Below are 24,584 nucleotides of genomic sequence, written 5' to 3' on the forward strand. Positions count from 1 at the left end.
GACATACTTCAAGGTTCTTTTTTTGCAGAATTTTTTTACGCTTTACTTTGCCCAAAACTCTGTGTGTGCTTTACCTAAAGGTTTATCCAGATGTCGGTATTTTTGAGAAAAATGGATCAATTCTTTGGATCAAAGTTTGGTCCAAGTGTTGTCAGCTTTTCTCGTACATGGAGAGAAAAAAATAAGTTTCTCCACTTTTTTCCTAATTTTGACAGTCCGTGAAAATTGGACCCAACTTGGATGTGATCCAATTTTATTTTATTTTTTTCATGGACGCACAGACTTGCACTGGCAATTTTGATCAAAATTGGACGTCTCCCATATATTTCGCGGACCACTTGGTCTGAGATCAAAGTTGGACATGTGCCCAGCCCCGCAGACTATCCCAGGTAGGCGTGCTATCCATGAAAACCACGTACAGCAAAATTCTGAAGTGTGATAGAGCCCTAAGTGGAGGTCGTTAAAGCCGCCAAACCCTCTATATAATAATACAAGATGGTGGCCCGATTCTAACGCATCGGGTATTCTAGAATATGCATGTCCACGTAGTATATTGCCCAGTCACGTAGTATATTGCCCAGCCACTTAGTATATTGCCCAGCCACGTAGTATATTGCCCAGCCACTTAGTATATTGCCCAGTCACGTAGTATATTGCCCAGTCACATAGTATATTGCCCAGTCACATAGTATATTGCCCAGCCACTTAGTATATTGCCCTGTCACGTAGTATATTGCCCAGCCACGTAGTATATTGCCCAGCCACGTAGTATATTGCCCAGTCACATAGTATATTGCCCAGTCACATAGTATATTGCCCAGCTACGTAGTATATTGCCCAGTTACGTAGTATATTGCCCAGTCACGTAGTATATTGCCCAGCCACGTAGTATATTGCCCAGTCATGTAGTATATTGCCCAGTCACGTAGTATATTGCCCAGCCACTTAGTATATTACCCAGTCACGTAGTATATTGCCCAGCTATGTAGTATATTGCCCAGCTATGTAGTATATTGCCCAGCCACGTAGTATATTGCCCAGCCACGTAGTATATTGCCCAGCCACGTAGTATACAGCACAGTCACGTAGTATATTGCCCAGTCACGTAGTATATTGCCCAGCCACGTAGTATATTGGCCAGCCACGTAGTATATTGCCCAGTCACGTAGTATATTGCCCAGTCACGTAGTATATTGCACAGCGACGTAGTATATTGCCCAGCCACGTAGTATATTGCCCAGCCACGTAGTATATTGCCCAGCCACGTAGTATATTGCACAGCGACGTAGTATATTGCCCAGTCACGTAGTATATTGCCCAGTCACATAGTATATTGCCCAGTCACGTAGTATATTGCCCAGTTACGTAGTATATTGCCCAGCCACGTAGTATATTGCCCAGTCATGTAGTATATTGCCCAGTCACGTAGTATATTGCCCAGCCACTTAGTATATTACCCAGTCACGTAGTATATTGCCCAGCCACGTAGTATATTGCCCAGCCACGTAGTATATTGCCCAGCCACGTAGTATATTGCCCAGCCACGTAGTATATTGCCCAGCCACGTAGTATACAGCACAGAGTCACGTAGTATATTGCCCAGTCACGTAGTATATTGCCCAGTCACGTAGTATATTGCCCAGTCACGTAGTACATTGCCCAGTCACGTAGTATATTGCACAGCGACGTAGTATACAGCACAGAGCCACGCGGTATCTAACACAGCCCATGTAGTATACAGCAGTGTGGGCACCATATCCCTGTTAAAAAATAAAAAATAAATAATTAAGATAAAAAATAGTTGTATACTCACCCCTGGGATCCACCGAAGCTCCGGCGATATGCGTTACTCGCGGCATAATGCGGTCCGTTACCGCCGACATTAACCCTGTGTGAGCGGTGACCGGAGGGGAGTATGCAGGCGCCGGGCAGTGACTGCGGGGAGGAAGGAGCGGCCATTTTCTTCCGGACTGTGCCCGTCTCTGATTGGTCGCGGCAAATCAGCGACTTGGATTTCCATGACACAGAGGCCGCGACCAATGAATATCCGTGACAGACAGACGGAAGTGACCCTTAGACAATTATATAGTAGATAATAAATTGTTCTTACCGGAACAATCGGAAACAGAACAAACTTGAATCGGAATCTTCACCCAATCGAGCAATTATTTAAAATTGTCCATTTTTATTGTTTTCTTCTCAACACTTATTCGTATATCAGACTTGTTAAGGGAGGTTTAATCTTGTATTTTTTTTTTTTATTTTGTATATATTTTTTTTTTTTAGTGTATGTTTTTTAATAGCAGTTTAGACATGTTATCGCTAGATTTGTCACAGACATAATTCCCATCTATCTTCGGGCACGGGGTAAACAAGAAAAATGGTTTAATGGCTCCATAAAAGGCACTCTATGCTGATAGCTGAGATTAGGCCTTTCAGTAATGGATTTTGGCGTGGGGGAAGGGCACCGGTTTGGCAGAGGTAAATGTACTGGAAGACAATCTGAGAAAGCCTCTGATATATGTCAAGTGCTTTCAGTCTTGTTTTCTTGTACAGGAAGACAGATTGAAGAGAAAAAAAGAAGCTTGCGACACCATTGTGCTTTTTCTATACGCGGGTCGTCCCCTTTAATCTGGAATTTGACCAAGTGCTACGTTATATGCACGTCGGTTATCGCTAAGCCAATTACTAGATAAGCGGGCTTCGCCGTAAAGTGTCGTGCTGCAAAGTTTTATGGTACCATAAAGTAAAATCATAGTTATTTTATGTTTTACACCTTCTGGCCTTCCGACCTAAAAAATGCTATTGTTTAAAAACGGGGAAACAAAGAAATGCAAAATAAAGAAGAAAAGAACATTTTATTTTTCGTAACTGATCAAATTTGCATCTAAGTTTCTCCTTAAAAATTCAAATTTGCTGGAATCCATATGTTGTTTTTTTGTGTTTGTTTTTTTTTTTTGGAGGGGATTTAATTTGCACAAATTTTTTATTCTTTTGATGATGTACAATAACAAATTGTATTGTGGTACCGTGTTAGCCAGAAAAATCGATGTGAATATTTTTCTGCCCAATGATGACAGAAGTATTCTAGGAGTGGTACCTTTATTGGCTAACCAGAAAATGTTTGCAGCTTTCAGAGCACAGAGGCTCCTTCTTCAGGTAAGATAAATCTTGCCTGAAGAAGGAGCCTCTGTGCTCTGAAAGCTGCAAACATATTATTTTCTGGTTAGCCAATAAAGGTATCACTCCTAGAATACTTCTGTCATCATTGGGCAGAAAAATATTCACATCGATTTATTCTTTTGATGAGTGGGAAGGAATCCTGCTCTTATGTCACCGCTACAGCTCTCCAGGCTTCCATTCTTCCTTCTGAGGTCTGATTGGTCCGATGTGGTCACCTGGGATGGGTACACCGCTCATGATGACTTGCGCCGCCCCTTTCCCCCATGTGACCACATGAGGCCAATCATTGGCCTCCAATTTAGCCTTCGTGCCGAAATAGATCAAGTAGATGAAGGAAGCGGTGGTGGAAAATGTGAGTATTTGGGTATGTGAACAAGGACCGTTTTTGGGCGTGAGTCTGCTTTAAAAATTATCTGAAAAATTGCTTAAAAATGGGGAAAGAAAAAGCGCTTTGAGGCATCTCCTGACGGAATCTGCACCTAACTAGGCCTTGGCCAATCAGTAGGCACTGGCCAATCAGTAGCTAACTAGGCACTAGCCAATCAGTAGCTAACTAGGCACTGGCCAATCAGTAGCTAACTAGGCACTGGCCAATCAGTAGCTAACTAGGCACTGGCCAATCAGTAGGCTGCAAAAAAAATTTCATTTGAAAACCGCAAACTCTTTAGGCATTTGAAAAATGTAATGTTTTTTGTCAAATAGAGAATTAATATTAAGATTTACTCATGACTCAGGTTCGGAGTTCTGCCTAGGTCAGATCCTCGGGGGCGGGTTCTCGTTATTTATTCTTGTTTATGTAGCTCCAGTAATGCCACAAGTATCATCATTACTGTCCCCATTGGGGCTCACAATCTAAATTCCTTGTCACTGTCTTTAAAGTTTGGGATGATATTGGAGAATCCGGAGAAATACATACAGTACAAACTCCTTGCAGATGTTGCTCTTGTTCAGGAAAAACCCAGAGAACCCAAAGGAAAATCCTTGCCATCAGAAGGAGAACATACAGACTCCTTGCAGATGTCGTCCTTGGCAGGAGTTCAACCCCAGAGCTGCAAAGTTCTAAGTTCTAAGCCCTGAGCTTCCGTGCTGTCTTGCCCCACCCCTGAGGTTCAGCACTAGGCATATAACACTGCATCCGTTTTACCTGGAGCTTTCCTTCAGGGATATCATTAATCCTTAACCCAAACTTGTCCAAATCATTCACTCTTGAGGCGAGACTGGAACATTACAGAGATTCTCTGTTGATACTTTCCCAAAATATTGCCCAAAACTGTCCCTTTTTAATGGTGAAATCCCAAGAAGCAATTTGTATTTTTTTTGTCTCCTTGATATCTGGACTGTGTCGATGTTGAATCTGCAGGATTGACATAATAGAAGTCATTTCAGCATCACTTCATCCTGACTCAGCATGTTACTGTAGTATCCCGGGCTGAGTGCTTCACAATCTCCAAACTTTAGACGATACAGCATAGTCCATAAACATTAAAGTGATTTTTTTTTTTTTTTTAAATACTCCTTATGGCATAGAAGCAAAATGTATATAGCAGGCAGCAGGCTGGAGCCGTGTTCAGCGAGTCTAATTTAATTAGTGTTGATCATGACTCCAGATGATGGTGATTTGATAAGGAATAATTTAGTACTTAACAGGCTTTTACATGCACCAACTCCATGTGGGAAGGTAAAGCAAGAAGCACAAAATAAGAACGTAGCTTTTTTTTTTATTTGTGAAAAGGCCAGTAAGCTGGAAGAAAGCCGAATAGCAGATGCAGAGACTTTTTTAATATATAGAGTTTTATACAAAACATCCTTTTTATTATTATTATTTTTTTTATTTCCAATTTTTTTTTTGGCTAGAAAATCAAATCAAATAAACCGCCTACATATTTTGCCTTTTTTCTTCCATGTCAACATTTAGAGCTGGCAGGGACATGAGAAATTAACATTCATTAGCAGCTCGTCCTTTATAATATAAGAAAATGTAATTATTATGTTTGTAATGATACTAATACATAAAATATTTCAATAAAAAATAAAATTAAATCATAATATATATATATTATTTTATGATTTAATTTTATTATTTGAAATATTTTATATATCAGTCGTATTAGTATTATTACAAACATAATAATTGCATGTGAAGGAACGACTCTTTAATGCTGGGTTTTTTTTTTGTTTTTTTTTTTTCATAACATTTTATGGACATTATAAATTGATTTCATACAAAAGTTTTCCAGTTTGTAGGGTCTTGGCAGGGTCTTTTGTGTCCTTCCCAGAGAGCTATTCTCTCGCTTTTTTTTTTTTGTCCGATTTTGGCCTGAAAAACGCAGAATAAAAATGGCCAAAATGTAACAAACAAAACCCTCCAGTAAAAATTATATAAAAAACTCTTGCAATTCATAAGTTTTTATATAATTTTATGGTATTTTTATTACATTTTTATGACATCATTTTTTTTTCAAAACTACACTGAAATAATTGTCCAATTGTTTTTTTTGCTTATCCGATGAATCCGTTGCATTTGTCATATATTATAACTTTTAATGTAGGCGATCTTTCATCAATGTTAAATCACATGAATATCTCTTTTCACTAAAAAAAACAAGTATAAAAGCTGCATAGTATTGCAAAAAAAAAAAAAAAAGACAACAAAACCCAGATTGAGTTTTCATATTGAACAATTAGCGCTGTATAATCCATATGGGAATTCTTGCCACAGGAAATGAAATAATCTAATCGTCCTCTTTGCTCTTCACTGACCACACTGGCAGAATTGACTAAATGCATATGAATGGTGGATAATCTTAATTGATATTGAATTGAGCACATGGTGAAAGAAAGTCATGTACTGCTCTGTTCAGGCATCGTATCCTATAAAGGAACCAGTCCGCCTTCTTGGAATTGTTTTCTAAGAACAATAACGTATATACCCTGTTTTTATACGTATTTACTTCCTCTTTATATTTTATATCTCATTATTTTTTTAATATTTACTCTTCTCTTTTTTTTTTTTGTGCCGGTTCTTCCCCCGCACCGGCTCTGCCGCTTTTTCCCCCGCACCGGCTCTGCCGGTTCTTGCCCCACGCACCGGCTCAGCCAGTTCTTTCCCCACGCACTGGCTCGGCCGGTTCTTCACCAACTCATGCTCCATTGTTTATGCTGCATGTTCCCTGTGCAGGCTTTTGTGCCTCCAATGCCATATTAAATAAACTCATCCTTATATTGTCTGTATCGATCCGTGCATTTGGCAGAGTCTCCTCCGCGCAGGCTCTGCCACATGCCCCCTCGCACTGGCTCGGCCGGTTCCTCCCCCGCACTGGCTCAGCCGGTTCTTCCCCCGCATTGGGTCTGCCGGTTCTTCCCCTGCACTGGCTCAGCCGCTTCTTCCCCTGCACTGGCTCAGCCGGTTCTTCCCCCGCATTGGGTCTGCCGGTTCTTCCCCTGCACTGGCTCAGCCGGTTCTTCCCCCGCATTGGGTCTGCCGGTTCTTCCCCTGCACTGGCTCAGCCGGTTCTTCCCCTGCACTGGCTCAGCCGGTTCTTCCCCTGCACTGGCTCAGCCGGTTCTTCCCCTGCACTGGCTCAGCCGGTTCTTCCCCTGCACTGTCTCTGCCGCTTCTTCCCCTGCACTGTCTCTGCCGCTTCTTCCCCTGCACTGGCTCAGCCGGTTCTTCCCCTGCACTGGCTCAGCCGGTTCTTCCCCTGCACTGGCTCAGCCGCTTCTTCCCCTGCACTGTCTCTGCCGCTTCTTCCCCTGCACTGGCTCAGCCGGTTCTTCCCCTGCACTGGCTCAGCCGGTTCTTCCCCTGCACTGGCTCAGCCGCTTCTTCCCCTGCACTGTCTCTGCCGCTTCTTCCCCTGCACTGGCTCAGCCGGTTCTTCCCCTGCACTGGCTCAGCTGGTTCTTCCCCTGCACTGGCTCTGCTGGTTCTTCCCCCGCACTGGCTCGGCTGGTTCTTCCCCTGCACTGGCTCAGCTGGTTCTTCCCCTGCACTGGCTCAGCTGGTTCTTCCCCTGCACTGGCACAGCTGGTTCTTCCCCTGCACTGGCTCTGCCGGTTCTTCCCCTGCACTGGCTCTGCCGGTTCTTCCCCTGCACTGGCTCTGCCGGTTCTTCCCCCGCACTGGCTCGGCCGGTTCTTCCCCCGCACTGGCTCGGCCGGTTCTTCCCCTGCACTGGCTCGACCGGTTCTTCCCCCGCACTGGCTCAGCCGGTTCTTCCCCAACTCATGCTCCATTGTTTCTGCTGCGTGTTCCCTGTGTAGGCTTTTGTGCCCCCCGTGCAGACTCTGCCATATTGGATACACTCGTATCCTTATATTGTCTGTATCGATCCGTGCATTTGGCTGTGTCTACTTAGACACAATTTCTTTGAAAACATAAGTACTACTCTTCCCTAGAGATCAGGGAGTGACAGGAGATCTGCACACAGAACCTTATCCCCTAGTATTTATTTAGGCATCCAGATTGTTAAACTGCTTGCTTTCTACTGATAATGAGATGACTGTGCCAATTCTGTCCCAGTCTATACAGCAAAGTTGAAAAGGAAATCTGTTGTGAAACAGTGAATATCCTAGGATAGGTGTGGCACATGTATGTGTATATATAATATATGTATGTGTACATTTAAGTGTGTATTTCTATGTCCACCTCTTCTTTTTGTATGTGTGTATATATTCGTCTGATAATATTCCAGCACATATAACTTCTAGCTACCGGTCAGTACAATGTTCTAATTGTTAACGATTCTTCTCTCCTAGTGGCTTTTCACGGTGTCCCTTTAAAAATTAAGAAAGAACCGCACAGCCCCTGCTCTGACCTGAACACCGCGTGTGGTCAAGAACAGCCATTTAAGTTCAGCTATGGAGAAAAGTGCCTGTACAATGTCAGGTAAGCGCTCGATACTGGAGACAGATGGCCGAGAAATCTGGTTAGTTTGACGTGTCTGGGATGTTCGACGAAAGCGGGAAACTTTTGAAGGACCTTTCGACGTTCTCTGATCGTTTTTCCACCATCGACCTTCCTCAAATTTTAATATATGCAGACTCCACCCCTATATAATATTTAGCATCTTATTATTAAATATTTTGTACACGTTGCAGTGCTGGGTGCTGCTATAAGAACCAATTGTAGTTGAAATCTCCTAAAAACTCTGGGAACCAACTGTGGTGCCCATCCCTATAAAACTAGCAATTTTAATATTCTATATTAAATATTTGCTTTTTTTTGTAAGATTCTTAGAAGTCACAGTCTATTCCCATGGATATTGTTCTAATTTTCATTTTACGGGTGGCTTTGTTTCTTGTCGTGTCCTTGTTCACAGACTTCTATTGGGTTTGTGTTTCTGCTAAGTTGCTTGAATTGATCGAATCTGCCGAAAATCTAATTTGCAAATTTACTCAAATTTTAGTAGATAAATACAAATTTTCACCGATTGCTGGCAAAAGTCGTTTACCAAAGCAATAAAAATATATTAGTCACCTTTCCGACCACCTGTACCACCACGGTATCTCCCTGGACTGTCCTCCGCTGGCTCCCTCTCTCTCCATTTGCGATCTTCTCCTCACTCTCTTACCTCTTCTCTGCCTTCGGCACTGACCAGACCTTATGCAACATCATGGCTCCATAAAAAAATCTGGCTGCCATTTTTCTCAATTTTAAAGGGAACCTGTCACCTGAATTTGGCGGGACAGGTTTGCGGTCATATGGGCGGGGTTTTCGGGTGTTTGATTCACCCTTTCCTTACCCGCTGGCTGCATGCTGGCTGCAATATTGTGTTGAAGTTCATGCTGTGTCCTCTGTAGTACACGCCTGCACAAGGCAATCTTGACTTGCGCACGCGCAGTATGCTTTGCCCAACTGCGGGCAAAGCCGAAAAGCATTTGTGCGCATGCGCCGGCGCACTATGTCCTGGAACACAGCGAAATACTTCCGGGACATAGTTCGCCGGCGCATGCGCTCTAAGGATTTTCGGCTTTGCCTGCACTTGGGCAAAGCATATTGCGCGTGCGCAAGGCAAGATTGCCTTGCGCAGGCGTGTACTTCGGAGGACACAGCATGAACTTCAACCCAATATTGCAGCCAGCATGCAGCCAGCAGGTAAGGAAAGGGTGAATCAAACACCCGAAAACCCCGCCCATATAACCGCAAACCTGTCCCGCCAAAATCAGGTGACAGGTTCCCTTTAAAGACCATTGGATCGGAAAAAAAATTGGATTCTATTGAATCCAAATTTTGGAGGGCAAATTTGTATCAATTTTGATCCGCTTTGAATCTATTTGCTCATTTCTACCATTGACTTTTCAGAAGAAGCCGGTTTGCAGTATAAAATATAGGAGATTCCTTCTCAGTCCATAATGAGATCGATGATCAATTTTTTGACTACCTTTTGACTCCATTAGACCATGCAGCCAAGTCCAAGTCAATGATAAACAGGACTAATGTGGCAGATCTCAAAATCGCCCAACATTTTAGTAAATAAATGATAAATGTGCAACCCCCCGGACACTGTCAGTTTGCTTAAAATGTAGGATGAGACTGATGGTGGATTTCAGGCTTCCCTTGACTCGGATAGACAATGCAGTGGGATTCACTTTATACATGTGCCAATATGGGACAGAGCTAAAAATCTGGTCATATTATATAAAATTATTGACAAATGTGCAAGACTTTTTGACTTCTGCAAACTTTAAAAAAAAAAAGTTTGAAAAAAAAAAATAAAAATAAAAAAGTAAAATATTTTTAATAATCTTTAATGAAGGCGCAGACTTCTGTTTATTGAGTCTACTAGAGCAGATGAATTTACAATCAGCGTCTAAAAATATTAAGACACCTTTGTAATTTACGGGTCTGTGTAGATGGCACTTATGTAATTTATGGGGCTGTTTTGGGGCCTCTTGGCTCTACGATCCCTGTAGATGAAAAATAATGCTTTTCAGCAGAAGTGTTTACACGCAGATTTTTAACCTTTGCTTTTTTTTTCCCTTACTGTAATGCATTTTTGTTTAGCATAGACGAGACAGGCTTTTAAAGTGATTTACATTGCTGCGCTCGTCCGGCGGTGAGTGTATTGTGACTCGTAGGTAGGCGACATAGGCGATCACATGATTCTCCTTCAGCTTCTATGTAAATATGTCTAATGTAGCAAGGACATCTGTTACATTGTAGCCTGGAAAGGTCGCTTCATTCTCCCTTCTTCCAAAAATTAAAAATCCCTGGAAAAGTTTTAGTCTTTGAGTTGGACCCATCCTCTTGTCAACCAACTGTCCCAGAACTTTTTTTTTTTTTGCTGATGCTGATCCCCAAGGTGTCTTATCATCGGGTCAACTATCAATCTTCTGTAATCTGTGTGCAAGTTCCGTTTTCTTGCAGTGCCTCTACAGGTGAAATGAGGTATTGCATTGATCTCATATGAAAATGTAAGGACTTGCTGGGTTCTTCAGTGCTAGAGACAGGTTTTTTGCAACATTACCACTCTAAATAAAAAAAGGTCTTCTTCATCTATTCAACCAGAGCTTTAGGATTTGATATATGTTCTCTTAAAGGAGTTGTCCAGGATAAAAAAAAAAGCCAGGCTTCTACAGGTTGAGTATGGTATTGCCACTCTACTTGATTAAAGTGAGCTGCAATAGCACGCACAAGCTCTAAACAAGGGTGGCACTGGTTTTTGGAAGAAAGCAGCCATGTTTTTCTAATTCTGGACATTTTTTTTTTTTAAATACAATCCTTTTAATGGCAAGCCTAGTTATATAAAGGCAAATCTCTCCATCTCCCAAATCAATGCATCGGATGGCAGATTTTCTGAGTGAAGCCTCCTCTTAGTCGAGTTCTTACCTCCATATTAGCTAGAATTCAGATTAGCAATGTGTGGATTCCATCTGAAGATAGAGAAAGCTGAGCTCTAACTCCTGTAGAAGCTGCAACCGTGGCTGCGTTTATCTTCTGCTTTAGAAAACCTAAAAATATCCAAAAGTTGTACAAATAGCAGTTATTACTGAGGAGTCCTTTTATTACCTGCACATTTTGGTATTTTGGCTCTCCTCGAGTAGCGACTAGCGAGCATAATGGAAGTGAGTGTGAAACTCGAGCATTTTTCCAGAGGACAGTTTCATTTTAGTGGAAAAAATCTCTCGATCTCTCTTCCCTCTCGATCTCTTTTCTCCCTCTGATCTCTCTCTGATGTCTCTTCTCTCTCTGATGTATCTTCTCTCTGATCTCTCTTCCCTCTCGATCTCTCTTCTCTTCTCTCTTGATCTCTCTCTTCTCTCTCGATCTCTCTTCTCTCCCTCTCGATCTCTCCTCCCTCTTGATCTCTCTTCTCTTCTCTCTTGATCTCTCCTCCCTCTCGATCTCTCTTCTCTTCTCTCTTGATCTCTCTTCTCTCTCGATCTCTCTTCTCTCCCTCTCGATCTCTATTCTCTCCCTCTCGATCTCTATTCTCTCCCTCTCGATCTCTCTCTCTTCTCTCCCTCTCGATCTCTCTCTCTCTTCTCTCCCTCTCGATCTCTCTCTCTCTTCTCTCCCTCTCGATCTCTCTCTCTCTCTTCTCTCCCTCTCGATCTCTCTCTTTCTTCTCTCCCTCTCGATCTCTCTTCTCTCCCTCTCGATCTCTCTCTCTTCTCTCCCTCTCGATCTCTCTCTCTCCTCTCCCTCTCGATCTCTCTTCTCTCTCTCTGATGTCTCTTCCCTCTCGATCTCTTTTCTCTTCTCTCTTGATCTCTCTTCTCTCTCTCTCTGATCTCTCTTTTCTCCCTCTTGATCTCTCTATTCTCCCTCTCGATCTCTCTCTTCTCTCCCTCTCGATCTCTCTTCTCTCTCTCTGATGTCTCTTCCCTCTCGATCTCTTTTCTCTTCTCTCTTGATCTCTCTTCTCTCTCTCTCTGATCTCTCTTCTCTCCCTCTCGATCTCTCTCTCTCTCTCTTCTCTCCCTCTCGATCTGTCTCTCTCTTCTCTCCCTCTCGATCTGTCTCTCTCTTCTCTCCCTCTCGATCTCTCTCTCTTCTCTCCCTCTCGATCTCTCTCTCTCTTCTCTCCCTCTCGATCTCTCTCTCTCTTCTCTCCCTCTCGATCTCTCTTCTCTCCCTCTCGATCTCTCTCTTCTCTCCCTCTCGATCTCTCTCTTCTCTCCCTCTCGATCTCTCTCTCTCCTCTCCCTCTCGATCTCTCTTCTCTCTCTCTGATGTCTCTTCCCTCTCGATCTCTTTTCTCTTCTCTCTTGATCTCTCTTCTCTCTCTCTCTGATCTCTCTTTTCTCCCTCTCGATCTCTCTATTCTCCCTCTCGATCTCTCTCTTCTCTCCCTCTCGATCTCTCTTCTCTCTCTCTGATGTCTCTTTTCTCCCTCTCGATCTCTCTATTCTCCCTCTCTGATCTCTCTTCTCTCTCTCTCTAGATCTCTCTTCTCTCTCTCTCTGATCTCTCTTCTCTCCCTCTCTGATCTCTCTTCTCTCTCTCTCTGATCTCTCTTTTCTCCCTCTCGATCTCTCTATTCTCCCTCTCTGATCTCTCTTCTCTCCCTCTCGATCTCTCTCTCTTCTCTCCCTCTCGATCTCTCTCTCTTCTCTCCCTCTCGATCTCTTTTCTCTTCTCTCTTGATCTCTCTTCTCTCTCTCTCTGATCTCTCTTTTCTCCCTCTCGATCTCTCTATTCTCCCTCTCTGATCTCTCTTCTCTCTCTCTCTAGATCTCTCTTCTCTCTCTCTCTGATCTCTCTTCTCTCCCTCTCTGATCTCTCTTCTCTCTCTCTCTGATCTCTCTTTTCTCCCTCTCGATCTCTCTATTCTCCCTCTCTGATCTCTCTTCTCTCTCTCTCGATCTCTCTTCTCTCTCAATCGAGGTATGGAGCAGTGCCGAGCATGCTCGCCCATCACTACATGCTTTCAGTTTCCTGTGTTACATGTTTGTAGAAAGAACTGATATTTATTGAAAGTAAATAATAGTGGATCTATATTTCCTTTCTAGTGCCTATGATCAGAAACCACAAGTTGGAATGAGGCCCTCTAACCCCCCAACCCCATCAAGCACTCCAGTGTCCCCACTACATCATGCATCACCGAACACAGCACAGAATCCTAAAGCAGAACGTCTTTTTCCTACACATCTTCCACCATCCCAGCCGATCCCAGACAGCACCTACACAATGGACCATAGGTAAGTCACTGTTTGGCTCGCAGAGAGCACCGACTTTACCATTCAAGAATTGTGAGAGTCTCTAAGGTTCTTAAAGGGGCTATTTCCGATGCTGCTAAGGGCTGATGCCTTTGGGTCCCTCTACTGGCAGCTGCTTTTGACATAGAAGCCTTGGCCTGCCTCTCATTTCCCTTCCCGCGGCAATGACATGAGATAGATAGTATTATAAGGCAGCCATACATAAAGAGTGCAGAGATGCTTTGAGTCCACTAGAACAGAAACTTCTCATAGAACAATATTGTTCTGGCTCTATGATATGAGCTGCCCACCAGGGTAGCAGGGTACTCGGTACCGGGTCCGATCTTAAAGGGGATGTCATGGTGTCTGCGACTCGGTCCGTGGCCTTTGGACTCAATTAAAGGGGGATGGTCTTTTAAGGGAAAACAATGTTTATAAGTCTGTCGTGACGCCACCTGTGGTGTTCGGTCATTAGTGGGACCGACACTGCGTTAAAGGGGTCCTGTGGGGGATGTTATTGCTGCACTGATGGTACACTTCCCACAGGTGAAGTGGGGTCCCCAGGGATCCTAAGGTATATGGTGGTGATGACAGTTGCTGGTAAATAAGTAAAGGACACAAGTTATAAGTCTTTACCTGGTTTATTGTAGCTGGCAGGCCACAGTCCTGGGTACCAGGCCCGTGAGCCTTTCCAACTAGCGCTTGCTAAAGTGAAGTCCCTGCTGCCTGAAGCTTCCTGCAGAATCCTCTATTCTCCCTGTTCTGAGACAGGTACCTGGGCAGCTTGAGCCTTTTTACAGGGACTCTATCATGCCCCGGGCTCCTAGGTGCTGCTGCGTCTCAGGCGTTGTGTGGGCCAATACATAAAGCTCTGAGCCCTCCGGTTCTGCCAAGTGTCGTACAGTTCCACTAAGGCCTCAGACTCCCGGTACTCGGTACTGCGCTTCGGTTCTGAGGGTGCCCGGTCACAGTTCCCCTCTGAGCCCTGTTTCACTCCTTTGTTCCTTCCCTTCCGGCTCCTCCACATTCAACCCCTCAGGTCTTCCTCCTTCCAGAGGCTGCAGGTCCCTCTTGGCTGCCAGGCCTTTCTGTCTGCAATCAGTTCCAGACTTCCTTCTACTTCAGTGTCTCTGCCAGACTAACCTCACTGGTCTCCTGGGACCAACTGACTCGCTCCTCCTCCAAACCAGGATCTTTATCCAGGGAAGCTGTCCTAAAACAGGGTTTTGAGCTCCCCCTCCTGGCCTGGATTTGGAAGGTGTTGTGTGTGTGCTAAGCTGCTAAGGGAATCACACTTGTCTCCAGGCATAGCACTACCTTCCCCGAGAGGAAGGCAGCACTACTGTGGTACCCGAACTCCTGGGGTGCCACAGACACATAATCTAATAAATTAATAGGGTATATGAAAAAGGTGGCGTTCATGAGACAGCCCCTTCAGTATAGGTTACTGCCCGGTGATCTCAGCTGAAAAGAATTTTAAGCGACTTGTATGAAGACAGTGACTTAAAGGGGTTGTCTTCTAAGAGTTAGTTATAAGTTGGAGGAGGTCAAGGTGAGCACCAATGAGTCACTCAATAACATATTGAAATGAAAGACTAAGGAAGTAAATGGAAGTTTGCTGCATTTCTTAATGGGCCTAAAAAATAAGCTCATTACATTGTGTCCCCAAGCGATGTGCTGCAATCTGCTCAAGAACCTCGTAGCAATCGTGTAATTCCTCTGCAGCACCACCGCTGGTGAAATGAGGCATTACATGGTGTCCACTAAAATTAATGTTTTCGAGCATTGCTGGGTCCTCCAGAGAGAGTAGACGCTCTTTGTAGACGCTCTCTACTGTGTCATTTGTTCTGATCCTTAATGGAGGACTTTACTCCATCAGATACATGTTGGTGGGATCGAGCAAAGACACTTTTTGGTGTATACTCATGAACGGAGTTGTTTTAGCAATCATAACCCAGTAAAGTAAAGTGAGCTCTCTGTATACAAACCCGGGCTCTCATTGGTGATTCCTTATCCCTATAGTCTTACACAAGCATGGAAATTCCACATCTATTTTGTATATTGGTTTTGCATTGCAAATGTTCCTATCGTGGAGTAAAATGCAACTATGCCGTTCACTAATGGTTTTGAATCACCTTGGCTGGATGCGGCTCACGCCGATGTCAAGCCCGTAGAAAAAAAAACAAAAAAACATAACATCGCTCCCGATCTCTTGATTTGTTGCAGCCTCTTATCCCCGTCCATAAATCCACCTTCCTCTTGTGACCTTCAATGAATAGCGCTGAGGAATCACTTTGATTATCTCACATTGCACCTTTAAAATACAATCACACAATTAACCTTTGGCTGCCGTTCCTCTATAGTTTCATTCCTTCCTTTTACATAAAAGAAAAAAAATGGATTTGTTTTATAATAACTAATAAAAAATTGGATTTAGAATTTAAGGAGTGTCTCCGGAGCTGGCAATAGCGGAGCCAAAAATATGTGCTAATTGCTTTTATGTGTGTGTTTTTTTTTTTTATAAATCATTTTACAGGTGGAACTTTTTAAACAAATTTTATGTGCCTTCATGTTTCATGACTTTGCTTTGTTTTTGTCTAACACTGGGTAGGGTAGAACGGCGCACACATATAAACAAAAGCCGGGTATGGCATCCAAGCATCATGCAGGAGAAAACGTATGCTGGGAGAGCCAAACCTAAAACCAAAATCTCCAGATCCTATTGTTTGATCCTATTGCCCTTTCGGACCCATATAGCTAATCCCAAACTTATTCTAGGCAACAAGGATCCAAAGACTGAAATATAGAATCATAGTTTGTTTTTTTGGAAGGCTAGTGGCCCAAACCAAGCTCTTAAGATGCGCCAACGACTATTTTCTCCAATCCCCTCCCCCAATTTACAGGTCAAGAAGACCAGCCAATTCGTGGTGAGGCTTCATCTCTTAACAGAACGATGGGATTGAATATGTTAAAACCAACCCTGTCCAATCCTCGGTACTTGGATTTCTTCCATTGAGTGACATTTGGGAGGCCCCTACAGACTCTTTAATCCAGCTTGTGGCAGAATACAGAATAAAGGCTGTCATACACATCGAATAGTTGTTGTCGAAACTCCTTTAAAAAACTTGTATTTTCTCTCTCTCTCGAGAGAGAGAGAGAGAGAGCGAGAGAGATTCCTGGTTGGGTTGGAGGAAGCTCGGGAGGTCCCAATATCAGAAAGACTATGGGTGCGCTGGGCTGACTTTAGTCTAATGGAGATCTTTAAGGATCATAAACTTATGCAATGATTTGGAAGCCTTCTCCTTCCTTTTGTGCCCAAAGCATTTCATCCAATAATTAGGTGGTCTTCTGCATGACGTTTTGAGCCCTGCCCTTTTGGCCACAAGAAAACCCACAAAACCTTGTATTAGCTCTTTGTGGTCAATATCCTGAAACCATATACTGTATATTCAAGCTTGATAGACCTTCCCCAATAAAGGTGACCAAACTCTTAGATACTGTGCTCTGAAGAGGCTGAAAAAAAAACAGTACATGAATTGAATGCCGGCTAAACGATAATTTGTAGACCTGTTTCTAAGTTAGTTTTAATTTTTGTAATTTTTGTAATAATTAGTTTCTATTCTCTTATTTTTTTCCAAACCAGGTTTCGTCGGCAGCTCTCAGAACCGTGCAATTCGTTTCCACCGCTTCCTACGTTGCCAAGGGAAGGCCGACCTGTCTACCAACGACAAATGTCTGAGCCAAGCATCCAGTTCCCTCCTCAAGGATTTAAGCAAGAATATCATGATCCGGTGTATGAACACAGCACTATGGTGGGCAATGCCCCCAACCAGAACTTCCCTCCACCTCTTATGATTAAGCAGGAACCTAGAGATTTTGCTTACGACTCAGGTAAATATCCATGTTGTATTTTTTTTTTGCTTACTGTCCACTTTTTGTTGAAGTTCTTAGTTTTGACAATGCTTAAGATATTGAGTTATCCTCTGGTTGGCCAGTCCATCCTGTTATGCATTTTCTGATTTACATTTTGGTAAAATTAATATTAGATGGGTATTAGAGTGATGGACCAGCCTGTCCCAAGGCGGGAACATCTCCAAGATAAAATGACGTGATTCGTTGTATCTGGGGGTGGAGGAGTTGTGTATAATAAATATGGACCTAACCAAAACTCAAGTATCATAACCTTAAAATCTTCTTCAAAACACTTATCAGGCCATCGTGGCAAAGTCTGTAGAATACTAAGATGAGTGTTCATAGGAAATGTGAAGGTGTAGATTTTTCATATCTATCTGGACAAAAAAATTGCCTCCAGTAACAAGTGCAACCACATTTCCCACCAGAAGTTTAAAAGTGAGCATAATAGCTGGATGTCTACATTTACACGTAACCCAACCATGCACAAAGCCTCTCCTACAACTCTCACTTGAAGGATTTAGTTCAGGGGTCAAGCAGTTGATTAGATGATCTGACTATTGGTCTTCCTGATGCATCTCCCACCATCGAGTTGACTTCTCTGGTGGAGACATGACCGTTCGTCTAAGTAACAGTTTAAGAAAGTTCGCTATCTAAACTTTTTCGGAAAAAAAAAATAGTATTTGGCCAAATGTATGCTAATTTTAAAGCTGGATTGACATTGAGGCTTGGGAACCAGTCATTTCCCGAAAGGCTTTATCTCAAGGCTAAATTATTTTCCACCTGGGTTAGCAAAACATGTCTGATTTCTTCAAAAAATCAGTGTGAGTCCTATTTTCAGGTGGTGTGTAATATTGATGCTGAGCCTTGTTTGCCTTAATTTAGTTGAGTTGTAATACCAGACTCGATCTTTGGACTGGCGCGCCTTCTGGGGAAAAAGAAGCCATGTTTTCTGTCTTCTATGTACTGTCCTTGTTATGGGCCTCTGGCCACTTTTGTCCCATCTTCCATTCACTAAGCCTCATGTCGTCATTAATGTGTGTTATACTTCAACCGGTCATTTTTGAGGAGCGCTACACCTTGCCACATGCTGTGGCAACACATTATTGACTTGCATCACGTCCCGTATGATGGTGTAGGCCCTATTGAATTAAAGACCTAGTCGAAAATTACCGAAGGCCGAGAGTAAGGACAGATGATGGAAGAACCAATTGTAGGAGCAAAGGCGGTGGGACAGGAAAAAGAAGGGCCAAGGAGCGGTGAATATCGTCAGAATTTTTGTTTTTCTAAACTCCTCTTCCTGGCAACCTATAATCCAGAAGAAAATGATTCCAACTGACATTTCCCTGAATTTATTTAGTCGAAAGCAAATAGCAACAAAATTGGATTTTGGTGAATCCGAATACTTTTGCAAAGCCGAGGCAAATTTGATTAATTTGTAGGAAAAATAAGCTTATGAGCAAAATTTACTCAGCATGTACAAAGGCCACAATGAAAAAAATATAAATAAAAAAATAAAATAAAAAAAAATACTGACTCAGTTGCTCAAGCTTTGCTTAATAAACACGTATCATTGAGATCAAGAGTTACAGTAAGTGCTACTGTCTGGTTATTTGATTTGAGAATTGCGCAGTCTGGATTTCCTCTCTATGCATTAGGAGGGGTCACGGGAACGCAGGCTGCCTTTTAAATCCGTAATGGAAGTTCTGGAGATGGTCTTAAACCAATCCAATAGGTTTTAGCCATGACTGATTGATCTCCAGGGGGGCTGCCTTTTGTAAGCGCTGTCTTACATGAATGGTCTTTGTATCGCTCAGAGCTTCATTCATAAAGTCGACGACGAGAGGTCGTGGGCTAAAAAAGAAAAAAAAAAAAATCTCGGGAGTCCGTTCAATAATCTTGAGCTGGAAGGTTTAAAGTTCCATCAGCTGTTCTGCTTGCCAGATAACTTCCAGCCATGATTAATGCTCGCTGACTGTGCCAATATGTTATATGACTCTACTTTATGGGCTCCGTGTGTCCCGGATATACACAGATGTAGAGAGCTGTATTCTCAACTGTGAAAGATTAAGAAAGAAATACTCTGTTGTGAATTCCATTCAACTTTTTCTTACTTTTTTTTTTTTCTCTCTGCCTTGCCGGTATTGTGGGAAACCTAGCACACATGCAGAAATCTCTGTGACTGGGCCATTCATCTAAATGATGCTTGCAGATATCTATGTTGGAAATCTACGAAAATCCCCTTTTAATTGGGCGGGGGAGGTAGATATGGACACAAGTATATCAACATTAATTAAAAGGATTTTCTGGAAACTAACAACTTTTTATTAATTCTACAGAAAGGGAAAAAATAAGTCATAGTGACCATACCAAACCCCCACCGAACCGTTTCTGATCTCCGCTGCTCCCACTTCCGAGGCTGGTCTCCGTACTGCCTGCACTGTCACAGACGCACATGGGATCGCTGCATTGGTGACCAACTCATCACCGCTATAGCCAGTGATTGGCTGCAGAGGTCACTCGTTCCTGAGCAAGGAAGTACAGAGTTCAGCAAAGAATTTAGGAAGCATTGGAATGGGCTTGGCAGGGACTGGCAATGGAAGCATAACTATGGTTTCAGATAATCATTTTAATGGGCAAATCTAGATGGGCAAAGATTGAGGGTTTACTTCTGATGACCATGTTCTACGCCCTATTAAAAAAAAAATATATATATATATATATACATATATACATCTGTATTGTATTTATCTCTATCTATATATCTATATATAATGGATGGATATATATATATTATATTTATTAGATAGATATTATAGTATGTACAGGGTACAAGTGCTTTTCTTTTTTTTTATTCTGGGCTCCCGATCCCCCAATTCACCCAGTTGTATAGTAGTTTTGGCCACTGATAGGTGAATAGGTGAAGTTTTAGGGTCTGGGTGGATTTATCATCTGGTTTAATAACTGTCTGCACTTAGCTCCCCCTAGTGGGCATTGCAGGCAGGTAATGTTTTATATTTTAACTTTTTTGCAAAACTGAGGAATCCCCTGTGCTTTTTGCTCAGGTGTGGTGCTCTTTCTAAAAGAAAATGGCTTACTTTTTATGACCCTGGTAAATGACTTTAGGCAAAGAACCCATCCTCCTCATCATCTAGATGTTTTTTTTTCCCCTCTTCTGCATTGGTTGCTGTTTTCCGCATTTGTCAGCCGCGGTGGATCGCTTCCATGTGTAAATACTTTTTGCAGGGAAGCGCTCTTCGGCAAAAGTGCGCATAATTTGACCTTACCGTTATGAAGCGTAGGCTTGTTTTTATTTTCGTAACTTCATGTACTTGCTTTCATTTTGCCTTAATTAGTTTCTTGGCAAGTCTCCTCCAGCAACGCTCTTTTCATTTTCAAGTATCTCATAATAATTGTTTTTATTCAATATCTTTGAAAAGATGCAAACACAACGCCAGCGAAGTTTAATTGTATTGTATTCTAGCATTTTGTGTTTAATTTTTACTTATTTTTCTGCTTTGTGTTTTTTTTTTTAATTGTTTGCTTATTTTATGCATTTCTTTTCTTTAGAACTTTATATAAGATATCAACATCATCATCATCATCATGATCATTTTAATGTATTAAAAATAAATACGATGATGTTATTTATTTTTTAAACTGGGGCTGCTATAGACTTTCACATGCTCATAAACCTTTTCAGCAGGCTCATTGTCATCAGAGGCAGGATTACAAGGACAGGTAACACCGCCATACAAAGCTGATAACACAGAATCCACCAATCACTATAGGCCATGTTGCAGCTTCTCCTGCTACTCTCCCTTCATAATGACTTTTGCACACGCTCATTAGATGCTTCAATACAATTACCGTATTTTCCGGCATATAAGACGACTTATTAACCCCTGAAAATTTTCTCAAAAGTCGGGGGTCATCTTATACGCCGGGTACGGCGTGTGCAGGGAGCGATCCTGGATGGTTTCCAGGGTCTGGAGGAAAGGAGACGCTCCTTCAGGCCCTGGGATCCATATTAATGTAAAAAAATATAAAAATAAAAAATATGGATATACTCACCCCTCCGACGGCCCCCGGCTCTCAGCGGTGCAAGCGGCGGCCTCCGTTCCTAAGGATGCATTGAGCGTAGGACCTGGACTAATTTTCCAGTGTGAAAATTTGCAAGATTTCATTTTTTAACATATTTTAAAATATTTATAAATATAGCCATGACGGAAAGTGTTGGCATCATTGAAATTGTTTCAGAAAGTGAAGTATTTCTCCCAGAAAATTATTGCAGTTACACACGTTTTGTTATACACAGGTTTATTTTCTTTGTGTATATTGGAACAACACAAAACCAGAGAAAAAATGGCAAATTGGACATAATTTCACACAAAACCCCAATAATGGGCCGGACAAAATTGTTGGCACACTCTATTTAATATTTGGTTACACACCCTTTGGAATAAATAACTGCAATCAGTCTGTTCCTATAACTACCAACAAGCTTCTTATACCTCTCAACCGAAATTTTGGGCGACTCTTCTTTTGCTCTATTTGAAGGCGTCTTCTCCCAACAGCAATTCTAAGATCTCTCCACAGATGTTCAATGGGATTTAGATCCGGACTCATTGCTGCCACTTCACAACTCTCCAGCGATTTGTTTCCATTCATTTCTGGGGTCTTCTTGAACTATGTTTGTGGTCAGTGTCCTGCTGGAAGACCCATGGCCTAGGACACAAACCCAGCTTTCTGACACTGGGCGCTACATTACCACCCTTTGGTAATCTTCAGCTTTTATGATGCCTTGCTCATAGTCAAGGCTCTTAGGGTCAGAGGCAGTGAAACAACCCTCAAAACATCTTTGAACTTCCACCATATTTGACTGTAGGTACAGTGTTCTTTTCTTTGTATGTAGAAAAGCCGCGGAGACACCATCACGTGTTTCTCAACGCAAGCAATAAATAGCCAGGTCTTTCACCGGGAAGGAACAACCATGGGAAGGGCAGCATCCAAAAAGGAAAACCACCTATGCCAAAACATGGTATCCATCCACAGACAGCTGTTTCGGGGTATATATATTTTCTTTGTAGACCTCATTCCGTTTTGGTAAACAGTAGAATGATGTTCTTTACCAAAAAACTCTATTTTGCTTTCATCTGTCCAGAAGATGCTTTCCCAGAAGGATTTTGGCTTAGTCGCATACATTTTGGCAAACTGCATTGTAGCTTTTTTAAGTTTGTGTCAGCAGCGGGGGTCCTTCTGGGTCTCCTACCATAGCGTTTCATTTCATTCAAATGTTGCTGGATAATTCACACTGACATTGATGCACCCTGAGCCTGAAGGACAGCTTGACTTTCTTGGGGACTTGATTGGGACTTATCCACCATCCGGACTGTCCTACGTTGCAACCTGTCATCAATTTTTCTCTGTCGTCCAGGGAGATTAGCTACAGTGGCATGAGTTTTAAACTTCTCGATTATGTTACACACCGTGGACAAAGGAACATCAAGCTCTATAGAGACGGACTTGTAATCTTGAGATTGTTGATATTTTTAAACAATTTTGGTTCTCAAGTCCTCAGACCATTCTCTTCTCCTCTTTCTGTTCTCCATGCTTAGTGTGGCACACACAGACACACAATTCACAGATTAAGTCAACGTCTCTCCTTTTTTTCTGGTTTCAGGTGTGATTTTCATATTACACACCACACCTGTTACTTGCCACAGGGGAGTGTGAACGAGCATCACATGCTTGAAACAAATTTATTTACCCACAATTTTTGAAAGGTGCCAAGGACCATTTTGGGGGTTTTGTGTAAAATTATGTCCACTTTCTTTTCTGTGTGTTTTTTGTGGAATTAAAGGAATTAAACATGTGTATTACAAAACGTGTATCCTCAATAACTTTCTGGGAGAAATACTTCATTTTCTGTAACAACTTCAAGGGTGCCAACGCTTTTGGACAATTATTTACATTCTAACGGGACAATTGTTTGGGAGGCCTTGCACCCACTGCTTTTCCCATGGTACTGTTCCATTTTTCCTCGATGGATAGAATAAAATCCTGATTTAGGCAATAGGTCATTGTGACGATGGCTTCCCTTTAAGCCAGGCTCTGCTTTGCTTATGCACAGTCCTAGATAATCACATTATCTGCTGACTATAAAATATGTGATGAAGTCTATTCACGCTAATCTGTTTTTTTTCTTTTTTCCATCCGATGAAGAGTTGGAGCCGAGATGGTCTCATGGAATTACATTTATTTAGCTTTAGTCATGTCTTAATCAGGGAGCGAGATACAATTAGTCTTCAGCGTTTTCTAATTGTTTGCTTTGAACTCACCCTGTTTAACCAGTGCAAATAGTTCTGTGTTTTGTATCAACATTTCGTACAGTTTGAAACTGTAAATGCTAAATTTCATTGATGTGACTGGTTATTAGATAAGGTAGAAATGGAAGCAGCCGGCAATTTAATTAGCTACTATTTTTCTGAGCAAGTCATTACTTTGATGAACCTCAGAGCAATGTTTATGGCTCCTAATTAACCATGTTAGTCATTTGATTGAATAATCACTTTAGAAATGTTTCTGCAATTTGATTATGCCCTGACCCGCTCTTAGAGTCACAAATTAACAGTTAGACCTTTCGAGACTCTGGAGGATTCTGGGATTTATTTTTTTTTAAGGCTGGTTTCACATTTGCATTTTTTTTTTTTGCGGTGAAAAATGCAAAAAAACATGCGTTTTTTCCCTATATTTAACATTAAAAACGCATGCGTTTTTTTGCATGCGTTTTGACGCGTTTTTGCAACGCATGCGTTTTTTCTCTGCATGCGTGGTGTTGCAGAAATGCAACATGTAGTAATTTTTGCGGTGTTTTTTTGCCGCAAAAAAAACGCATGCGTTTTTTCACGGCAAAAACACCTATTGATGTCTATGTAAACGCATGCGTTTTTAAGCACATGCGTTTGCGTTAAAAACGCATGCGTTTTTATAAAAAAAACAAAACACACTGATATGCCACCCCCCACCATAAAGGTGATAAAGGGATCCTAACCCTAAAGGGATCCTAACCCTAAAGGGATCCTAACCTTATCCCTAACCCTAAAGGGATCCTAACCCTACCCCTAACCCTAACCATAACCCTAAAGGGATCCTAACCCTACCCCTAACCCTAATCCCTTTAGGGTTAGGGTTAGGATCCCCTTAGGCTTAGGGGTAGGGTTAGGGTTAGGATCCCTTTAGGGTTAGGGTTATGATCCCTAGCCCTACCCCTAACCCTAACTATTTCTGTTTATAGTGGGTTTTTTACTTTATTTTGATGATTGGCAGCTGTCACACATTTCTCA

General features: G+C 42.2%; 1 protein-coding gene across 2 annotated transcripts in view; it reads left to right on the forward strand.

The window, feature by feature from the left end:
* Nucleotides 1–24,584, forward strand: part of LOC138641707 (ETS translocation variant 1) — a 61,485-nt gene that overhangs the window by 28,160 nt on the left and 8,741 nt on the right. For both annotated transcript variants that reach the window (XM_069729313.1, XM_069729314.1), the window contains 3 exons: nt 7,942–8,071; nt 13,141–13,329; nt 16,970–17,217. In XM_069729313.1, the coding sequence (XP_069585414.1) occupies nt 7,942–8,071; nt 13,141–13,329; nt 16,970–17,217 (567 nt within the window). The remainder of the gene's footprint in view (nt 1–7,941; nt 8,072–13,140; nt 13,330–16,969; nt 17,218–24,584) is intronic.

This window comes from Ranitomeya imitator, chromosome 6, assembly GCF_032444005.1.
Source record: "Ranitomeya imitator isolate aRanImi1 chromosome 6, aRanImi1.pri, whole genome shotgun sequence".
NCBI classification, from domain to species: Eukaryota; Metazoa; Chordata; class Amphibia; order Anura; family Dendrobatidae; genus Ranitomeya; species Ranitomeya imitator.